General features: G+C 45.9%; 1 protein-coding gene across 9 annotated transcripts in view; it reads right to left on the reverse strand.

Annotated features, from left to right (window-relative positions):
- Positions 1-2,096, reverse strand: part of GAN (gigaxonin) — a 101,866-nt gene extending 99,770 nt beyond the window's left edge. For all 9 annotated transcript variants that reach the window (XR_007474471.1, XR_007474472.1, XR_004477038.2 and 6 more), the window contains exon 1: positions 1,754-2,096. Coding sequence is in view for 4 of the 9 variants with exons in the window: in XM_033406413.2 (XP_033262304.2) it covers positions 1,754-1,920 (167 nt within the window). In the remaining 5 variants the exon portion in view is untranslated. The remainder of the gene's footprint in view (positions 1-1,753) is intronic.
- Between the last annotated feature and the right edge of the window lie 16,110 nt (positions 2,097-18,206).

Consider the following 18,206-nt stretch of genomic DNA (forward strand, 5'->3'; position numbering starts at 1 on the left):
GCATCTGAAATGGAAACGCACCAGGGCCGGTCCTCTCATGTCCAGTCTTCTGTGGCATAAAGGAAGGCAGTCCTTGCTTCAACCCATCTGCTAACCACTAGGCACTGGTCTTTCTGTGTGCCAGGGATACGGTAATGAACGAAAGGAAAGTCCCTGGCCTCTTGGAGCTTACACTGTGGGTGGGGAAGATCCACAGAGTAAATGAATAAAATATAGGGTATATTATAGTGGCAAGTGCTCTGGAGAAAAATGAACCACGGAAAGGGAATAGAGAGCATGTATTTGGTGATTCGCAATTTTCTTTTAAGCCAGCTGGATGTCACTTACAAAACTACACTAATACATCTAAAGTAGTTTTCCTAACCATTTCCCCAAACAGGGAATACTTTGGATACAGGGAAGACGCTGGCTTGCTGATGCCAATTTTATATTGACTGCTCAAAGCTCTGAACTGCCAGCTATGAGATATCTGTCATGTTGGCAATCTAAATCCACACTAATGACAACTCACCCCAACCGCACCTTTAAATCCACAAAGAAAGAGTGCAAGTGGATTTAAGAGAGCCAGGAGGAGCCAGAAGTTACCAGAGCGCTTGAACTGCTTCTGACTTAGCACAAATGTCTGCCAATGCAAAGGTTAAAATGCAGTTTGTGTGCCGAGTTCTGCTAGGACAATGCACTAAGAATGCAGCGCACATCATTTTGCCTTTTCTGACCTGTCAATTCTAGTGACATTCTCTACTATTGGTCTATATTTAACCAGCTTACTAGGCAGTTTCTCCAGCTTCTAGCATTTTTTTTTTTTTTATTTAAAGAGTAACCCAGTTTGCAAGAAAGTTGCTGTAACATAACAGCCCTCTCAAGATGTGACACACTTGTATGAGCACTGTCCTATCAACCTTTAATTCACCTCGTTAGCTGAGCTGGCAAACCAGGTTAAGCTTTGTTTTAAATGCTTTCTGTAAGTCGCTAAAATCTCATGGTCCTCGGGCTGTAACAGCATCCTGAGAATTACAGTAAGTCTTTTAGAATGTGCTACAGCTTACTTTAACGTCTATAACGCACTACCCTTCTCTTTAAAAGGAGTTCCCACAAAGGGTGGAAAGTCACTTTTGCGAAGAACTTGGGGCTGGGGGGGAGGGGGTGTCGGATCGTCCATCCTAAGAAAAAGATCCGACAGGGTTTTCCCTCTGCCAACACCCGGAGAGGAGGTATTTGTTTGGCTTCTCCGCGGGAGGGACGCTCCCTGGCCGCTTTCGCGGCGCTGGGCCCGGCCCACTATGTGTCGATTTGGAGGCGAACGGCCGGCAAACTTCACCAGGGATCCGTGGGCTGGGCCGGGGCGAGGAGGCAGCTCTTCCCGGGCGCCGCCCAAGCCCTGCTCGCGGTCGCGGGGCCGGGTCCGGCCCAGGACGGCGTCTGGGGGCCTCCGGGGTTCTGAGGCCCCGGCCAGGGCCGGGCGGTGGGAACTCGAGGAGGGAGGGCGGGGGGACTGAGGTCCTGGGTCAACTCCAGGGGGAGTGGGGTCCTGTGGGGGGCACGGGCCCGGCCCGGCCGAAGCCATAGGAGCTGTCCTGCGGGGAGGCAACGAGTGGGGCCCGGCCGGGGTGTCTGCCGGGAGGGACACCGCGCTAAGCGGTGACCAGAGGGACCCCGGCAGCTGGGGGGTGGGGACCAGGGGCTCCGGGGACACGCCCGCCTCGCCCCGCCCCCGGGCTCCGGGCAGCGCGGCCCCGCCCGGCCCCCTCTTCACCTGATGTACGGGCTGGCAGCCGCCAGGATGTTCTTCTGTACCGGTATCTCCTCCCCGTCGAGGACCAGGTGCGCGTCGCAGAAGCGGGACTCCTCGCGGAAAGAGCTGAGCGCTCGCAGTAGGCGCGTGGCGTGCTGAGGGTCTGACACTGCGCTGCCCTCGGCCATCGCGGCGCCCGCTCCTCAGCCCGCCGGTCGGGCTCCGGACGCCGCCCAAACGGACCCCTCGAGCCGCCCGCGTCCAACGCACGCCCCGTCTGCACAGCCCGCTCGCGCCCGTCTGCCCGGGCCGGCTCCCAGCGATGCGAGCAAAATCGGGAGCCTCCGGAACGCGCCTGCGCCGTGCGCCGTGCGCCGCTCGAGAGTCCGGCGCCTTTAAGGAGCCGCGGTGTTGCGTCATTTCTGCGCGACGCCCCTGCGCCTTTGTGCCCTCCCTCTTCCCCGGCGTCGCCGGAGGCTGCCAATCCGAAGCCTCGTTCCTCCTACTGAGCTGCTGGTCGCCGAACGGGCGCTGCCGGGCGCGGTCCGCCGCTGAGAGCGGTCGCTGCAGCGATGGAGGGGTGTGCGGGCAGGCTGGCACTCGGTGGTTAAGCCCGTGGTCTCTGGCGCCGTGAGTCTGAATCCGAGTCTCGGCTCTTCCACTCACTAGCTGTGTTACCATGGGTAAGCTGCCCATCCGTAATTTGTCCGTCTGCAAAATGAAGATGATATCTTAGTGTTGTTGCGGATTCATGTGAGATAACGCATGTAAGCGAGGGCGCGGTAGTTGTAGCGTTCACTGTTTACGAGAGAAAAGGCGCTTCCCAGGTAAGAGCATAGAGACCCGAGAAACCAGGCCCTGAAAAGAGCGTTTGGGTTGCCGGCCAGGGAGGAGATGGAGCAGAAGCAGGGCCTCCTTAGCAGTGATAAGGAAGTTGGTCTTGATCCCGTAGGTGTTAGGAACCATGAGAGGGTTTTTAGCAGGTCGTTTCACGATCACTTAGCCGCTGCGTGGAGAATTGGTGTGTGTGTGTGGGGGGGGGGGGTTGCCAAAGGCAGAAAAGTGCTTAAATATTGCCGTACTTGAGGGAAGAGAATGGTGGCCTGGATGGAAGGGTCATGATGGAGGTGGACAGTAGTGGATGGATGTAAACGAATAGGTAGAATTAGAAGGGAGAGGGAGTCCAGGATAATGTTCTGGGTTGAGTAACTAATTGCATGATGTTGGTACATTTCAGAGAGAGAGAAACGCTGAAGGGGTGGAAGGTAGAGAGGCCAGATGTTCAGATGTGACCAGGCTCCCCACCCAATGAAGATCAAGGTGGTGACAGGAAGCAAATCTGGGGCAGCTTGGCCTGCAGAGCAAGCCCCATACTGTCTGAGGTTTCTGGGAAGGTTGCTAAGGGCACATGGGAATGTGGAATGTAGCACCCGTTTTGTCCACACATTAGGGGCTCAACAAGCTTATAAGAAATTAGCAGTTTTACAAAGGCCAAGGACCAGAAGAATATGTTCAGTATTCCAGATAAGGCAGGATGGGGTTTTCACTGGATCAGCTCAGGCTTTTCCTTCTGTCAGCTCAGAGGCTCCAATAAAGTCTTGGATCTTTACCCTGAACCAGTCAAGGATTTGGGGTTACTGGTGGGAATCAGGGTATATAACTCTGGTGGAGTAGTCACTGGCAAAAGAATAGATTGGGAGAAGGATGTTACTAGCGGAAAGTCCAGACATTTCCAGCTCAGTATTATGGATGAAATGATTAAAACGTCTAGGATTGGCTTCCAAACAAAACAAAGGGATGGAGTGAAGTGGGTGGAGGTATAAATGAATCAAAAGTGGCTATGACAAAGTGAGAGAGTGGCATGGACATATATACACTACCAAACGTAAAATAGATAGCTAGTGGGAAGCAGCCGTATAGCACAGGGAGATTAGCACAGGGAGATCAGCTCGGTGCTTTGTGACCACCTAGAGGGGTGGGATAGGGAGGGTGGGAGGGAGGGAGATGCAAGAGGGAAGAGATATGGGACCATATGTATATGTATAACTGATTCACTTTGTTATAAAGCAGAAACTAACACACCATTGTAAAGCAATTATACTCCAATAAAGCTGTAAAAAAAATAATAATAATAGAAAAAAAAGTGGCTATGAGTTACTACTTTTAAAACCGGGTCATGGGTACATGGAGATTCGTTGTACTTGTCTCTATATTTTTGTGTATGTTGTAAAATGTCATGATACAAAGTCAATAAGATAGGCAGCTGGAGCTTATCTTCTCTGTGATACCTGCCCAGTATTCATGGGAGCAGTCAACACTTCTTTTTAAAGTTATTGCTGTACTTTGAACGTTGCTCTGGCAGGAAAATTACTGTAAGGGGTTTATTCATCCATGTCTCCTGCTAGCTTGTATATTTCAGTGCATCTCCATTTCTAGGTGCCAAGCTCACTGCCTGGCCCTATTAGTGCTCAGTAAATGTTGGATGGATGGAGGTATTTTAAAAATTGTGAATATCAGGCATTTAATAAATGTTTTCTGAATTGCAGTCTGTTTTCAGTTTGTGTTTGTCTTCTTTCTCAACTGGGTCATTGTTGGAGCCAAAAATGATATATATGACAGAAAGAGTTCCAATCAAATACATAGGTGTTTGATAAACACTTACTGATCAATTACTTGGAATGCTGGTCTATTCTTCAAATGTCAGAGGTTCCAAAACAAAACAAAGAGCTCAAATAACAGAATCACCCTCAGGTAGCCAGTTTTTCCAGAATGGGAGTGTTGCCTTAGTTGAAGTAACTGGAGGTGAATGGGGATTAGTCAGGCAGGCTCTTCCTGGTAGAGGTAACCTTCTCTGGTGTTTTGACAGAAGGAAGGTATGGGAGGACCTGGGCAGAGGGTTGTAGACAGCATCAATCAGGGGAAAGGTAGTTGCTGGCTTGAGAGTTTCCCCTGTGCAACAGGCAGCAATTCGGCAGAAGATCTTATAAATGCTCTCCATTCCACCCCCACTGTTTGCAATATTCCCCACCAACCACCTGCCTGAATCATTCATATTCATCCTTCAAAATCCAGCTCAGTGACCTTCAGAGAACCTCCAACCAGTTTCTCAGGGCAGAGACCCCATGCTGTGCCATGGTCATGCCTTCTGTGCTGCATTTAGCTCACTGCACTGTAATTAACTGGTTTATACACGAGCTCCTCCAGGGTAGTAGCTGTGTTGCGTTTACGTCTTCCAAGAGACTTGCACAGTGCCTGGTGCTCAGTGGGTTATCCCTGAATGCTTCCCGTGATCTCTTAGAGGTGGCAAGTTGGGTGAATGAGCCCAGGAGGCAGGATATAGCACAGTAGGGGCAGGTGGGACCACAGGGAGCTGAAGAACACAGCCCCTGTGTCAGGTAGGAGGCTTGCCCTCACTTCCAGCTGATCGCTCCAGGTGATGAGGGCCCATGGGTGCCAAATCCAGCGATTTTTCAAGAGATCTGAAAACTCAGATTCACATGTCCAGTGTCCCAGTTTTTCAACATTAGCCACGAATTCCATCTGAGAAAAAAAGATACAGCATGTGTCTGCAGACAGGATCTGGCTTCCATTCATTTCCAGAGGCAATCAGAAGACCATCTTGGTTTACTGAGAAGGGAGTTAACAATCGAAAGAATGCTAGATTCTCAATAAAAATTGTTGAGTTGAACTCAAGTGCCCCAAAAAACCTCATCTTGGTTCTGTAGGGAAGGAAGAGGGCCCAAGTGTGGGAGGAAGGACTTGTGGGGCAGCTGCTACCAGAGCCACTCCTGGTTAGACCATGGACTGTTTCGCAGCCTTTCTTGATATTGCTCAAACCGAGCCACCCTTGATATTGTTTATGGCCATCAGAGTGGTGTATTTAGTGTTATTGTTTCCCTACATTCCACAGATAACAGACATCAGCTGTTGTGAAATGTGTAATCTCAGAGATTCGATACAGTCCCAGCAAGTTTCAGTCTCTGGTGGCTATAACTATAGCCTCTTCAGAGGCTAAACAACCCCAGAGAAAGGATTCTTTTTTTCCTCTGAAGACCAAAAAGGATGTTTTCACAAGATACTAACAGTAGTCATTCATTCAATAAATATTTATTAAGCACCTGCTAATATGATACCTGTTGCAGAGGCACTGATGGTGAAAACAGACATAGTTACCTCCATGGTATCATTGTAGGGACTTTTTATTCTAAGTGCTTTTCTGAACATGTATCATTTTACAGTCAGGAAAAAAACACGTTTCATTTGCAAAAAGAAAATACTTTGCTTCAAAAAATGAACCCTCAAAAGAAAGAAGAATCACCTTGGAGTTTGGGGTTTTATTTTTAAATAAATGTTAAAAAGAGGAATAAGAGTCCAGGAGAAGATAATGCAAAGAAAAAAATTAGTAGTTTGGAAGCGCTTTGGAAAATACTGCCTTCAGTGGATTCATTTTATTGAAGTGAAAACTGAAGCAAGATGATGAAGGACTCAGTCAAGGTCATACCTGTGATCTAGTTGGGCAGGACAGACAGGCCCAGAGCTTCTGCCTTCCAGCCCTGTAAGCTTTTCCATTACACCAAGTTGACTCTTCATAAACATTAATTTGGTTGAGGCAGTCTCTTCTGATTCATTTTAAGGCAGTCTTCAAATATTTTATTAGGTAAATCTGTCATTTGTCCAAAGCTATATATAGCTCCTTTCTTTCCGAGAATCTGAGCTCTTCCAAATTGCTGAGTCAGAGAACATCTCAGTATTTATAACTCTTGAGAGTTGATTCTATATATTTACACAATATTCAGAGAAGTGTCTCAGAAACCAGTGAACTAATTAAGCTGTAATGAAGATAGTTTATGTTTCTGGGCAAATCCATGCTGTATTCCCAGCACCTGACACAGGGCCTGACACACAGTAGGTACTCAATAAATATTTGCTGAATGAATAAATGTTAATAAGTAGGGAGAACTGGGATTTTTCTATCCACAAGGGATTACTTCGCTTGTTGTTTTCCACAGTACCCCCATGAACTCCAAGCTGGTCTATGCAACAGCAGGCTAACATCTCTGGTTGAAAATAAACTCCTAATTTTACCCCTTAAACCTAATCATTCCCCAAATAAAGTGGTAGCATCATTCGTTTAACCAAGGACACAGATTTCGGGACATTCTTGCTCTTTTTTCTCATGCCCTTCATCCAATTCACTAGCAAACCCTGCAGCTTCTCCTGCAGACCGTGTCCTGAGTCCAGCCTCATCTCCTGACCCCCATCAGTACCACCTGAGTCCAGCCACCAGTCAGCTCCCCCTGGACTCCTGCAATAGCCTCCTAGGCTGTGCTCCCTGTTCCTCTTGCCCGCTTATGAGTTCTTTCTCGCTGTAAGTTAATCAGATCCAGTTGCTTCCCAAAACAAAACCCTCCAATAGCTTCCAATCAAACTTAGGGAAAAAAAGTCCAAAGTAGAAAGCCCTGAGAGATGTGGGCCTCGTACTTCCTCTGTGATGTCATCTCCTACCACTCTTCTCTCCCTCGATGTGCACTAACCAAACTGGCCTTCTTGCTGTTCCTTGGACAGGCCTCACAGATGCCCACCCCAGGGCCTTTGCACTGGCTGATTTCTAAGCCTGGAAATGTCTTTCCTCATATTTTCAGACTTTGATCTTTCCTTCTGCATACATCAGAGCTCAAATGTCAGCTCCTCAGAGAGGCCTTCACTTATCTTCCTGAATAATGAATGCTTCCCTCAACCTCCTTCATTTTTCCTCACAGCATTCAATGAGTACCTAAAATAATATATGTTTATTTGTGTATCGTGTGTCTCCTCTGATGATAAGTTTCATGAGGCCTGGCAGGAACTTCCTAGTTTATTTATCACTGTATCGCCAGCCTCTAAAACAATGCATGGAATATAATTGATACACAATAAATATAGACTTACTGAAAGAAAGAAACAGACTGAAGGAAGGGAGGAAGGGAGAAAATCTTCCTGGATCTTTTCGTCCCTTGCTGCCTAACCTGACCTTGCCAATGTGGAGAAAGATGAATTATCAAGAGTGATTCAAAGGACATGAAACTTCCAAGCCTCAGAAGGTCACGATATAACAGCTATGGGCAGAGGTCGCCCCAGTTACTTCTTTCAAACCAAGTCCTGTGCGAGAACCTTTATTTCCTCCTTCGAGCCACACCATTTTCCACTTTGTACTCTTTAAATTTAGTATGTTGTTGATATGCCCAAAAGCATGCAAAAGATACTCAATTTCTGTCCTCCCTCTAGAATTCTAGCCAATACGCTGCTGATGTATTCTGCAGCATTTATATCATGTAAGTCATTTGCCTGCTCCTTAGACCTGTTTTAACGTGAAGTCATTTGAATTCCTTTAAGTCATTGGATTTCCTCATTACCTCCCCACGGGGTCTCTTTCTCCTATTCTTGGAGGCTCCGGGTTAATTACTCCGCTTCTTCAGTTTCTCCCTCTGTAAAACTAGCATAATCGTAGTAACTTCCCAGAGCGGTTGTGAGGATTAAATGAGATGATACTAGTGAAGCACTGACAAGAAGGTCTGGCACATAACAGGTGCTCAGCAAGTGCTAAGTGTTCTTATGTTTATGATCGCTGTCATCACCACAGTCGTCCTCCTGGTTTTTAATGGCATTTTTCCCAGCTCACGAATTATTAGCTTCTGGTTGACTTTCAAGTCAAAACTCTAGTCTCTTCACCTCTACAGTCCGGGCTCCACCAGCTGCCTCCTCTCGGGTCTGGCTTGACAACTTCACGTCTCACTTCTCCCTGATGTAAATGCTGGACTGTAGTGAACGTTAATCTATTTTCTGACCCCATCTGCCATTTCCCCTTCCTATTCCAGCTCTTTAAACATCGCTATTCTGCTGCTTTTTATTTCATGCTCCATGCATTTAATTTGATTTTTTAACATTTAAATTCATTCTTATACTTTCAGAAATACGTTAGACATCTTTGCCTAGCAAGCTTTGAAACTAATTAACACTTTAATATATTTATTCTCTTGGAAAAACATCTTGATTGAGGTATAACATAAAGTGTACGGCTCAGTGAATTGTTCCATGTGGATACACCTGTGAACTCACCATCCGGGTCAAGATAAAGAACATTCCCAGTAACCCAGAAGGTTCCCTCAGTGTTTCCAGTTAGTACCTCCCACAGGAAACCACTGTTCTGACTTCTATCACTATTGATTGGTTTTTCCTGTTCTTGAACCTTTGCATTTGGCGTATTTCACTCCATACAGTGTCTTTGAAATTCTTCCATTTGTTACTTTGAAATTCTTCCATTTGTTAACTTGTAGCAATAGTTGGTTCTTTATTACTGTGACTCTACCACTGCGTGAATATACCACCATTTATGTATCTGTTTCCCCGTTGGCAGATACTTGGACTGTTTCCAGTTTGGGGCTATTACAATAGAGCTGTTATGAACATTCTCAAACAAGTCTTTGTTTGGGTGGACACATGCGCTTTTTTCCCTTGTGGATGTGCCCGAGTTCAGTTGCCGGGTCACAGAAAAGGCATATGTTCAGCTTCAGCAGACGCTGCCAGTTTTCCAAAGTGGCTGTACCAAACTACACTCCCACCAATCGTTTATGAGAGTTCCAGTTGCTCCACATCCCTCAATAATCGGTGGTGTCTTTGTTTTAATTACACCCATTCTGGTGAGTGTGTAGTGGTATCTTGTTGTTTTAATTTGTATTTCCATAATGAATAACAATGTTGAGCACCTTTTTATATGCTTTTTGAACACTTGTATCTTTTTTTAAGTGCTTGTTTAACCTTTGTTTCATTTTTAAAAATTGGGTTTTCAAATCGATTTTTTTAGGAGTTCTTTTATTATGTATATGGAACACAAATTTCTTCTCCCAACCTGTGTCTTCTGGAGGATCTTACAGAAAACCCCAAACGCACTTTTTGGCCAACCCAATACTTTCCCCGTAGAACATCGGCGTAGATTACATTCCCTGCGTGCCATGATCCTGTCTTTCTCATCCTTCACTGGTCCCCCAAGTCCCTGTGCCTGACTCATGAGGTGTCCCACCATCTGGCCCACTCCTCCCTCCCCACCCTCACCTTCTAGACCCACACCGCCCTCCATCCCAGACCCTGTGCACAGACCCAGCTCTTCATCCTGCCACCTCTTCCCTCCTGCCTGGACTCCTTCTCCCATGACTTTGGTGCCTGAAAAACTGCTCGCCGCTCCAGCACCTCCTCTGTGAAGCCTCTCCTGGCTTCTTTCTGTCTCTTTGTGCCTTGAAATCTGCCTCTGGAACCAGACTGCTGGGTTCAAACCCTCCTTCTGTCCCTTTCCAGCTCTGTGGCCCTGAGGTTTAAATGGCCTAAACCTCAGATTCCTCACTGGGAAAAATTGTGGTTCCTGCTATATATGGTTTTGTGCAAATAAATGAGATGATCCAGGTACAACTGTTTAGCACAGTGTCTGGCACATAGTAAGTGCTCTGTAAATGATTTAAAAAAAAATGTCAAGGGGTTTCCCTGGTGGCACAGTGGTTGAGAGTCCGCCTGCCGATTCAGGGGACGCGGGTTCGTGCCCCGGTCTGGGAAGATCCCACATGCCGCGGAGCGGCTGGGCCCATGAGCCATGGCCGCTGAGCCTGCGCGTCCAGAGCCTGTGCTCCGCACAGAGGCCACAGCAGTGAGAGGCCCACGTACCGCAAAAAAAAAAAAAAAAAGTCAAAAATAGTCATACCCATCACACTAATGCCATTTATCTGTTAACATATGGTCTTTTCACTAGACTGGGTGTTTCTTGAAATCAGAAGTCATTACCTTAACTTTTGGAGTTTGTGGAGTTCTTAGTGAAGTTTGCTGTGCAGGGAGCTTTACGTCCATTACCCCAACAGATGTTTACAACAACCTGCAAGGTAAGTATTAGGATCTCCATGCCATGGGTTACAAAACTGAGGCTCCAGCCCACATCCCTCAGCTGATTCATAGAGGAGCCAGGATTTTGACTCCCTGATTCACTGCAAAGTTTTTAAGCCATTCATTGGACATTCTTGCCTCTCCATGTGTCCCCAGCACCTACACAATGAGCTTGGTAAATATCTGATGAGTAGAATTGAGTCTAATAAACCCCAGCGTACCCAAGCTTGTCAGAAAAGAACATGGGTTTATCTGTGCTGCTGAAGTTTTGAAGCTGACCCTCAAAGGCCAAGCAATTAGAGACTGAGATCCTTCTGGCAAAACAGACAGCACCTAGAGCAGGTGCCTGCTTTCAACTTTTCCCTCTCAGGAAACAGTGGTTTCAACATCAGTAAGTTGAAGGTGTGCTCTTTAATTGACACAATGCTACTTTTCCAGAGGAACAGGTTGTCGCTTTTCACAAAATTTGTCCTATTTAATGAAACGTTGTTTGCTATCTTAGTTACCTACCATCTCACCTATTGCTATATTACAGTCCCGAGCTTTTAAAATGCTGTACCAAGAGTCTTGGGAAGATCCTTTTCAGGCAGATTCTGGAAGCTTGGCCTCTCCAGCTCAATTGTAAATACCTTGAGAGCAGGAATCACCTCATATCCGTCTTTATCTCCCATGGCACCTGACTCAGTTAGGCAGGAATTCAATAAGTATTTGCCAAATCCATTACTGCCTGCTTATTTCATGCTGGGGACTGGGCTAAGCCTTGGGAAGGAGAAAGGAGGAATCACATTCAGATCTTACCCTCCAGGAGCTTCTAGGCCAACCCAGGAGATAAGAGTCAAATGTAAACAAAAAGCATCTGATATGGAAAATGGTGTTTGTAATGGGGATTATAGCAGAGAGCTACACTGGGGTACCGCCCTCCCCCCACCCCAACACACACCCAAAGCACCATTTGTACCTAAAGATTGCTGGGAAGTTCTTTGCTATTAAAATAAGCATGGACGTACTGTGGAGTACACTCTAACATGTATATGTACTTTAAGGTAAAATGCAGATTTCAAGGTGCTGTATTTGGTAGACCTGTGCCCCCACCTTTCTTTAGCTCCCCTCTCCTCTGCCTCTAGGAATGTTTTGGTGGGTGTGATGCTGAACACTGCTATTGGCATCAGACAAAACCGGGTTTTCCTTCAGGCTCTGCTCCATCACTTTCTAGCTGTGTGATTTTGAGCAAATGGTCTGAGCTCTCTGAACCTCAGAGTATTCATGATTTTTATGAGGGTTAGTGTTTCATGTAAAGCTTTTGTCACATACACAGTAGCTTTTATGCCTGTTGTGAGAAAACAAGTGTGGGACGGATGGATGGATGGATGGAGCAGGGAACAGGCCAGCCTTGCCACAGCAAAAAAGGCACATTCCCTCTGACATGAACACTTTGCAATTCTATAGCATTTTATACACTTGAAGCATATTCATAATCACACAAAAATCAAAGAAAGTAGAGCCATCCCAATTCTACCTATGAGAAAAACTGAAGCCTCAAGAAATGCCCAGAGGGACTTCCCTGGTGGCGCAGTGGTTAAGAATTTGCCTGCCAATGTAGGGGACACGGGTTCAATCCCTGGTCTGGGAAGATCCCACCTGCCACGGAGCAACTAAACCTGTGCGCCACAACTACTGAGCCTGTGCTCTAGAACCCATGCACCACAACTACTGAGCCCTCGTGCCACAACTACCGAAGCCTGCGTGCCTAGAGCCTGTGCTCCCCAACAAGAGAAGCCACTGCAATGAGAAGCCCACGCACTGCAACGAAGAGTAGCCCCTGCTCACTGCAACTAGAGAAAGCCCATGCGCAGCAACGAAGACCCAATGCAGCCAAAAATAAAGAGTCTTGCAAAGACTGAGATCGGTCATCTTGAGATTTGAGCCACTGCCTGGTTCAGCATCTTTAACACAACAGCTTGGGGACTTGTTAGGCGATAGAAGATGGGGAGAAGGGGGCCTGCCTTTCAAACTGCTGCCTTTCCTTTCTGAGCTGTGTACGGCCTGTTAATTTGACCTACATGTTGTGAGACACAGAGTCACAGAATCCTCACGGCTGGGGTAGTGCAAAAGTCCTTCACTTTCCCTGTTGAGAAGCTGATACAAGCGATGGACTCTACTCTCCTTAAGAACATACAGACACACAAAAACTCACATACAGTTTCAGGAAGCCCCGGGTGCCCTGAAGGCCCTCCACCATGCCCCCTAAGGCACTCAAGCCCCCTCTACAGAGACCATCCTGAGCCTGACCAACTGCAGAAACCACAAGCTCATTTCCTCCAGCAGACCGGTAGAAACAGTATAACCCAACATAACAAAGCCCTGCAACTTCAGCCAGGGACAACTCCCCCACCCAGCTCTGCAATCATCCGAATTCTAAGTCTATCCTTCAATAAATGTCCAAAGTCAAACCATCCATTTCCCTCCCAGACTTCCGCAAGTCTTGGTGGAGATAATTGAGGTTATCTGTGTTTTAGAAATAAAAATTGCCAGTGTGTTAATAGAACGGGGAGACCCGTGAACAGGATTAATACAGAGGTTACCTAGAGTCGATTGGCTTCACCACAGGCAACGCCTTCATTGTCATGAAAGCCAAGATTGAGCACAAAAGATAAAGAACCGGGTCGGCGGCCGAGGGAAATTTGGTGAGGCGTTCAGTTCATGCATTCATTCAGCACTCATGTATCGAGCACTTACTACGTGCCAGGCACTGTTCTAGACCCCCAGGATACATCTGAGACTAAAACAGAAAAATCCTCACCCTGAATGTAATCTTTGAGCTTACATTCTAGTGGGGGAGATGGACAAATGCCAATAAACATAATCAATAAGTCAATTTTATAGTATGCTAGAAGGCAAAAAGTTCTAGGGGGGAAAAAGGAATTAAGCTGGATAAAGGGATCAGGAGTGTGTGTTCAATGGAGGAAGCAAGTTGCAGGGTTCAACTAGGGTCAGGAAACCTGCATTGAAATAACATTTGAGCAAGACTTGAAGGCAAGGAGACCACATACACATCTTGAAGCCAAGATGATGCCAACGACAATACTCAATGGCTAACATTCACCTATTCACTCAACCAATATATACTGAGCGCATTAAGAGCTAGGTGCTTGTGGTCAGCTGAATAACGGTCCCCAAAGATATCCAGGTCCTAACCCCTGGAACCTGTGTATGTCACCTATATGGCAAAAGGGACTTTGCAGATGTCACAAAGTTAAGGATTTTGAAATAGGGAGATTATCCTGGATCATCCAGTGGGCCCTAAATGTAATCATGAGGGTCCTTATTGCAAGAGGGAGATTTGACTTCATAGAAGGAAAAAAGTGATGTAACAAACGTATGGATACCAAGGCGGGGAAGTGGCGGGGAGGGGGGCGTGTGTGATGAATTGGGAGATTGGGATTGACATATATACACTAATATGTATAAAAGGGATAACTAATAAGAACCTGCTGTATAAAAAAATAAATAAAATTCTAAAATTCAAAAAAAAAAAGTGATGTGACGATGAAAGCAGGGGAGAAAAGGTGAAGTGAGGCGGGACCATAAGCAAAGGAATGAGGGAGCAGGAAAAGGCAAGGAAACCAACTCTCGCCTGGAGACTCCAGAAGGAAGCTGCCCTTCTGACACCTTGATCTTATTCCCATAAGACTCACTGTAGACATCTGACCCCAGAACTGTAAGAATAAATCTGTGTTGTTTTATGCCACCAGTTTTTGGTAATTTGTTACAGCAGCCATAGGAACCCAATACAGCGCTATTTTAGACAGGGATATAGTGAGAAAAAAACTGATGGAAATCCCTGCCATGTGGATGTCCCGCCCTTGACCACTCATTCTGCGCCTGGCACTGGCCTGTGCCTTTGATACACAGCATCCTTTTAGTGATCACATCCGTCCTAGGGGACGGCTGCTATTTGAACTGAGACCGTGTAACTCGGAGACCCTGTTCTCTGACCATTGGAGGGTCTTCTGGTCACGCCCCATCAGACTATGGCTATTTTGGGTGTGCCAGTGATCTGCTTATGTCATCTCTGATGCCACTGGTCACTCTGGGTGCCTGGGACACTGTCCCCATCCTCTCTCACCACACCAGGAGGAAGGCCCTTCCGAAAGAGAGAAGGAACAGCCTTCGCTTGTGGGTTTACGAGTAGCATCCTCTGCATGAACTGCCCCCATAATTTTCTCTAACTCAGATGGTTAGAGGCAACTAAGAGGCAGACACTTCTTCTAAGGGCTACCAGAACATTATTTAATCCCCACTGTAGCCCTGCGAGGTGGGTTCTAATGTTATCCCCATTTCACAGGTCAGGAACCAGAGGCACAGAGAGTTTAAATAACTTATCAAAGGTCTTATGACTACTGAGGGTTGGGAGCCAAGATTCAACCTCTTAACTGTTTTTAAGGCCCATAAATAAAATAGCTAAAATTTATTGAAAACTGCTATGCGTCAGGCAATCTTCATTTAAATTTCATGACTCCCTGAATGAGGGACATGTACTATCTCTATTTTACGGACGATGAAACTGAGGCATCATGAGGTTTCGAGAGGATCAAAACCCAGGCAGTGAGCCTGGAGTCCCTGTGCCTTTAATTAACTACCCACTTTGTCCCAGGCACTCAATGAAGCCCTGAGGGTGAAGAAGTGAATAAGATTAAGACAGTAAAAGTAGTGGTTAAGAGGTTAGACTTGTGGTCTCAGGAGCCACCTGTGTGATCTTGGGAAAGTTACTTAACTGTTCTGAGACTCAGTTTTCTCATCCCTAAAATGAGAATGGTACCAGGACCGACCTCAGGGCTGTTGCGAGGATTACATGAGAACCAGCACTTACAGTGAGGTGTCAACATACATCAGCTGATGTTATCCTGTTGTTACTGTTATAATAAGCTCTGTTCCTGCCCTTAACCACAGAAGATGCACAAACAATGTAGACATCACTGTTCTTTCCACATTGATTCTGATGATAATTTAAGGAACCCTGAACTAGGCTAAGACCTCCTGCCTGCCCAACCCAAAGGGCAGACTGAAGACAAAATCAGGGAACCCATGCCTTTCACTGGTCCCAACCTCCTGGAATGGATCAGCATCTCTAGGAACACCCGTCACCCTTGGCCCTCCTGGAACACAGTAGATGTACTTAAGGAAAGAAAAAACCTGGAAAATCCTACCAGGGGATGTGACTCTGAATTGAACATGCATACACTGGACTGACCTGGAACTTCGCCAGGACCCAGTGATGAAGATGGAGGAAGATACTAAATCTCCACTGACTGAGGCTCCATCTTGGTTTCTTTGTCTCTGAACCAAGGCCTTGCTGGAACCAGCAGAGAGCTGCCCTACGGTTTCTTTTCACTGGTTGAAGGAACAATCTTCAAAGGAATGGTGGAGGAAAAGGAGATACATTTTGTTTCCTGTGTGGAAGGAAGATTTATCAACCCTACATGGTGACTTTTATGTTGGGACAATTGGATATCTATATGCAAAAAAATGAAGCAGGACCCCTACCTCACACTGTACACAAAAATTAACTCAAAATGGATCATAGACCTAAATGTAAGAGCTAAAACTATAACATTCATAGGAGTACATCTTTGCGACCATAGATTAAGTTATGGTTTCTTAGATATGACACCAAAAGCAGAAGAGATAAAAGAAAAATTAGATTAAATTGGACTTCATCAAAATTTTAAAACTTTTGTATTTCAAAAGCACCATCAAGGCTTCCCTGGTGGCGCAGTGGTTGAGAGTCTGCCTGCCGATGCAGGGGACACGGGTTCGTGCCCTGGTCCGGGCATGCCGCAGAGCGGCTGGGCCCGTGAGCCATGGCCGATGAGCCTGCGCATCCGGAGTCTGTGCTCTGCAGCGGGAGAGGCCACAGAGGTGAGAGGCCTGCGTACCACAAAAAAAAAAACCACAAAAGCACCATCAAGAAAGTGAAAAGACTACCCACAGAATGGGAGAAAATATTGCAGAGCACACATGAGTAGATACTTCCCCAAAGAAGATATACAAATAGCCAATAAGCACATGAAAATATGTTCAGCATCATTAGTTATTAGGAAAATACCAGTGAAAACTATAATGAGACACCACTTCATTTTACCTAGGATGACTGAAATAAAAACAGCCGACAATAACAAATTAGGGAGGATGTGGACATATTGAAACTCTTAAATGCTGCTGGTGAAGCTGTAAAATGGTGCAGCCACTTTGGAAAACAGTTTGGCAGCTCCTCAAAATGTTAAACATATTGATACCATGACCCAGCAATTTCGCTCATGGGAATATATTCAAGAGAAATGAAGACACACGTCCACATTAAACACTTGAACATGCGTGTTACTCATGACAGCTCAAAAGAAGAAACAACCCAGATGTCTCTCAACTGATGGGTGGATAAACAAAATGTGGTATGTTCATACAATGGAATATTATTTAGCCACAAAAGGAAAGAAGTGCTGATTCATACAACAACATAGATGAACCTTGAAAATATTAGGCTAAGTGAAAGAAGCCAATCACAAAAAACCCTACATATTGCATGATTCAATTTATATGAAATGTCCAGACTAGGCAAAGTCATAGAGATAGAAAGTAGATTTATATTTGCCTAGAACTGGGGGGAGGGGATGCACAATGAGGGGGGACTGCTCATGGGTACAGGGTTTCTTTTGGGGATGATGAAGATGTTCTAAAAACAGACAGTGGTGATAGTTACACAATAGTCAATATACTAAAAATCACCGAATTGAATACTCTAAAAGAGTGAATTTTATGGTATAGGAATTAGATCTCAAAAAAGCTATTGTTTTAAAAAATTACTGGGAATTCCCTGGCGGGGAATTAGTGGTTAGGACTCCATGCTCTCATTACCGAGGGCCTGGGTTTGATCCCTGGTTGGGGAACTAAGACCCCACAAGCCACGTGACGTGGCCAAAACAAAAAAATTACTGTCGGTCCTTGAAGAAACTATTGGAGACTTCTCTTTAGTTAATGCCAATTCCACTTCTTACCTGAGTACAGATAAACTGGGGTTCTGGCTGAAACTTGTCTTTTCTGCCATCTTCTACGCCACAATTCTACGCCCACAGAAGTTCTTGGTAAACTTCTACCTTTAGTTTACCAAGCTCTCTCCTGATTCCATGCCCCTTTCTTTATCTGCATTGCCCATTTCACCTGGTTACCTGCTACCATGCTTCACATATCAGCCATCCCTGGCTCCGGAGACAGTATTGGGGGTCCCCGGGGGTTCCCTTTTTACTGCCAGTCCATTGAATTGTGTTGGTTTGTTCCTTGGTGCTGTGTCCTTCACTATGCTATACGCTCCCTGAGGACAGTGGAGGTACTCGTTCTGTTGACCCTTACATGCCAACATAATCTTGGTCATCACTGAATGAATGAGTGAGTGAGTGAATATATGCTTGAAAAGAACAAGTATCTGAATGGAGTGGAAAGATACAGAGGATAAGAAGGAATAGAGGAAAGGAAGAAGGGAGAATTTGGATTAAACTTACATTCTCGTGTACCTACTTTT

This window comes from Orcinus orca, chromosome 20 (assembly GCF_937001465.1).
Source record: "Orcinus orca chromosome 20, mOrcOrc1.1, whole genome shotgun sequence".
NCBI lineage: Eukaryota > Metazoa > Chordata > Mammalia > Artiodactyla > Delphinidae > Orcinus > Orcinus orca.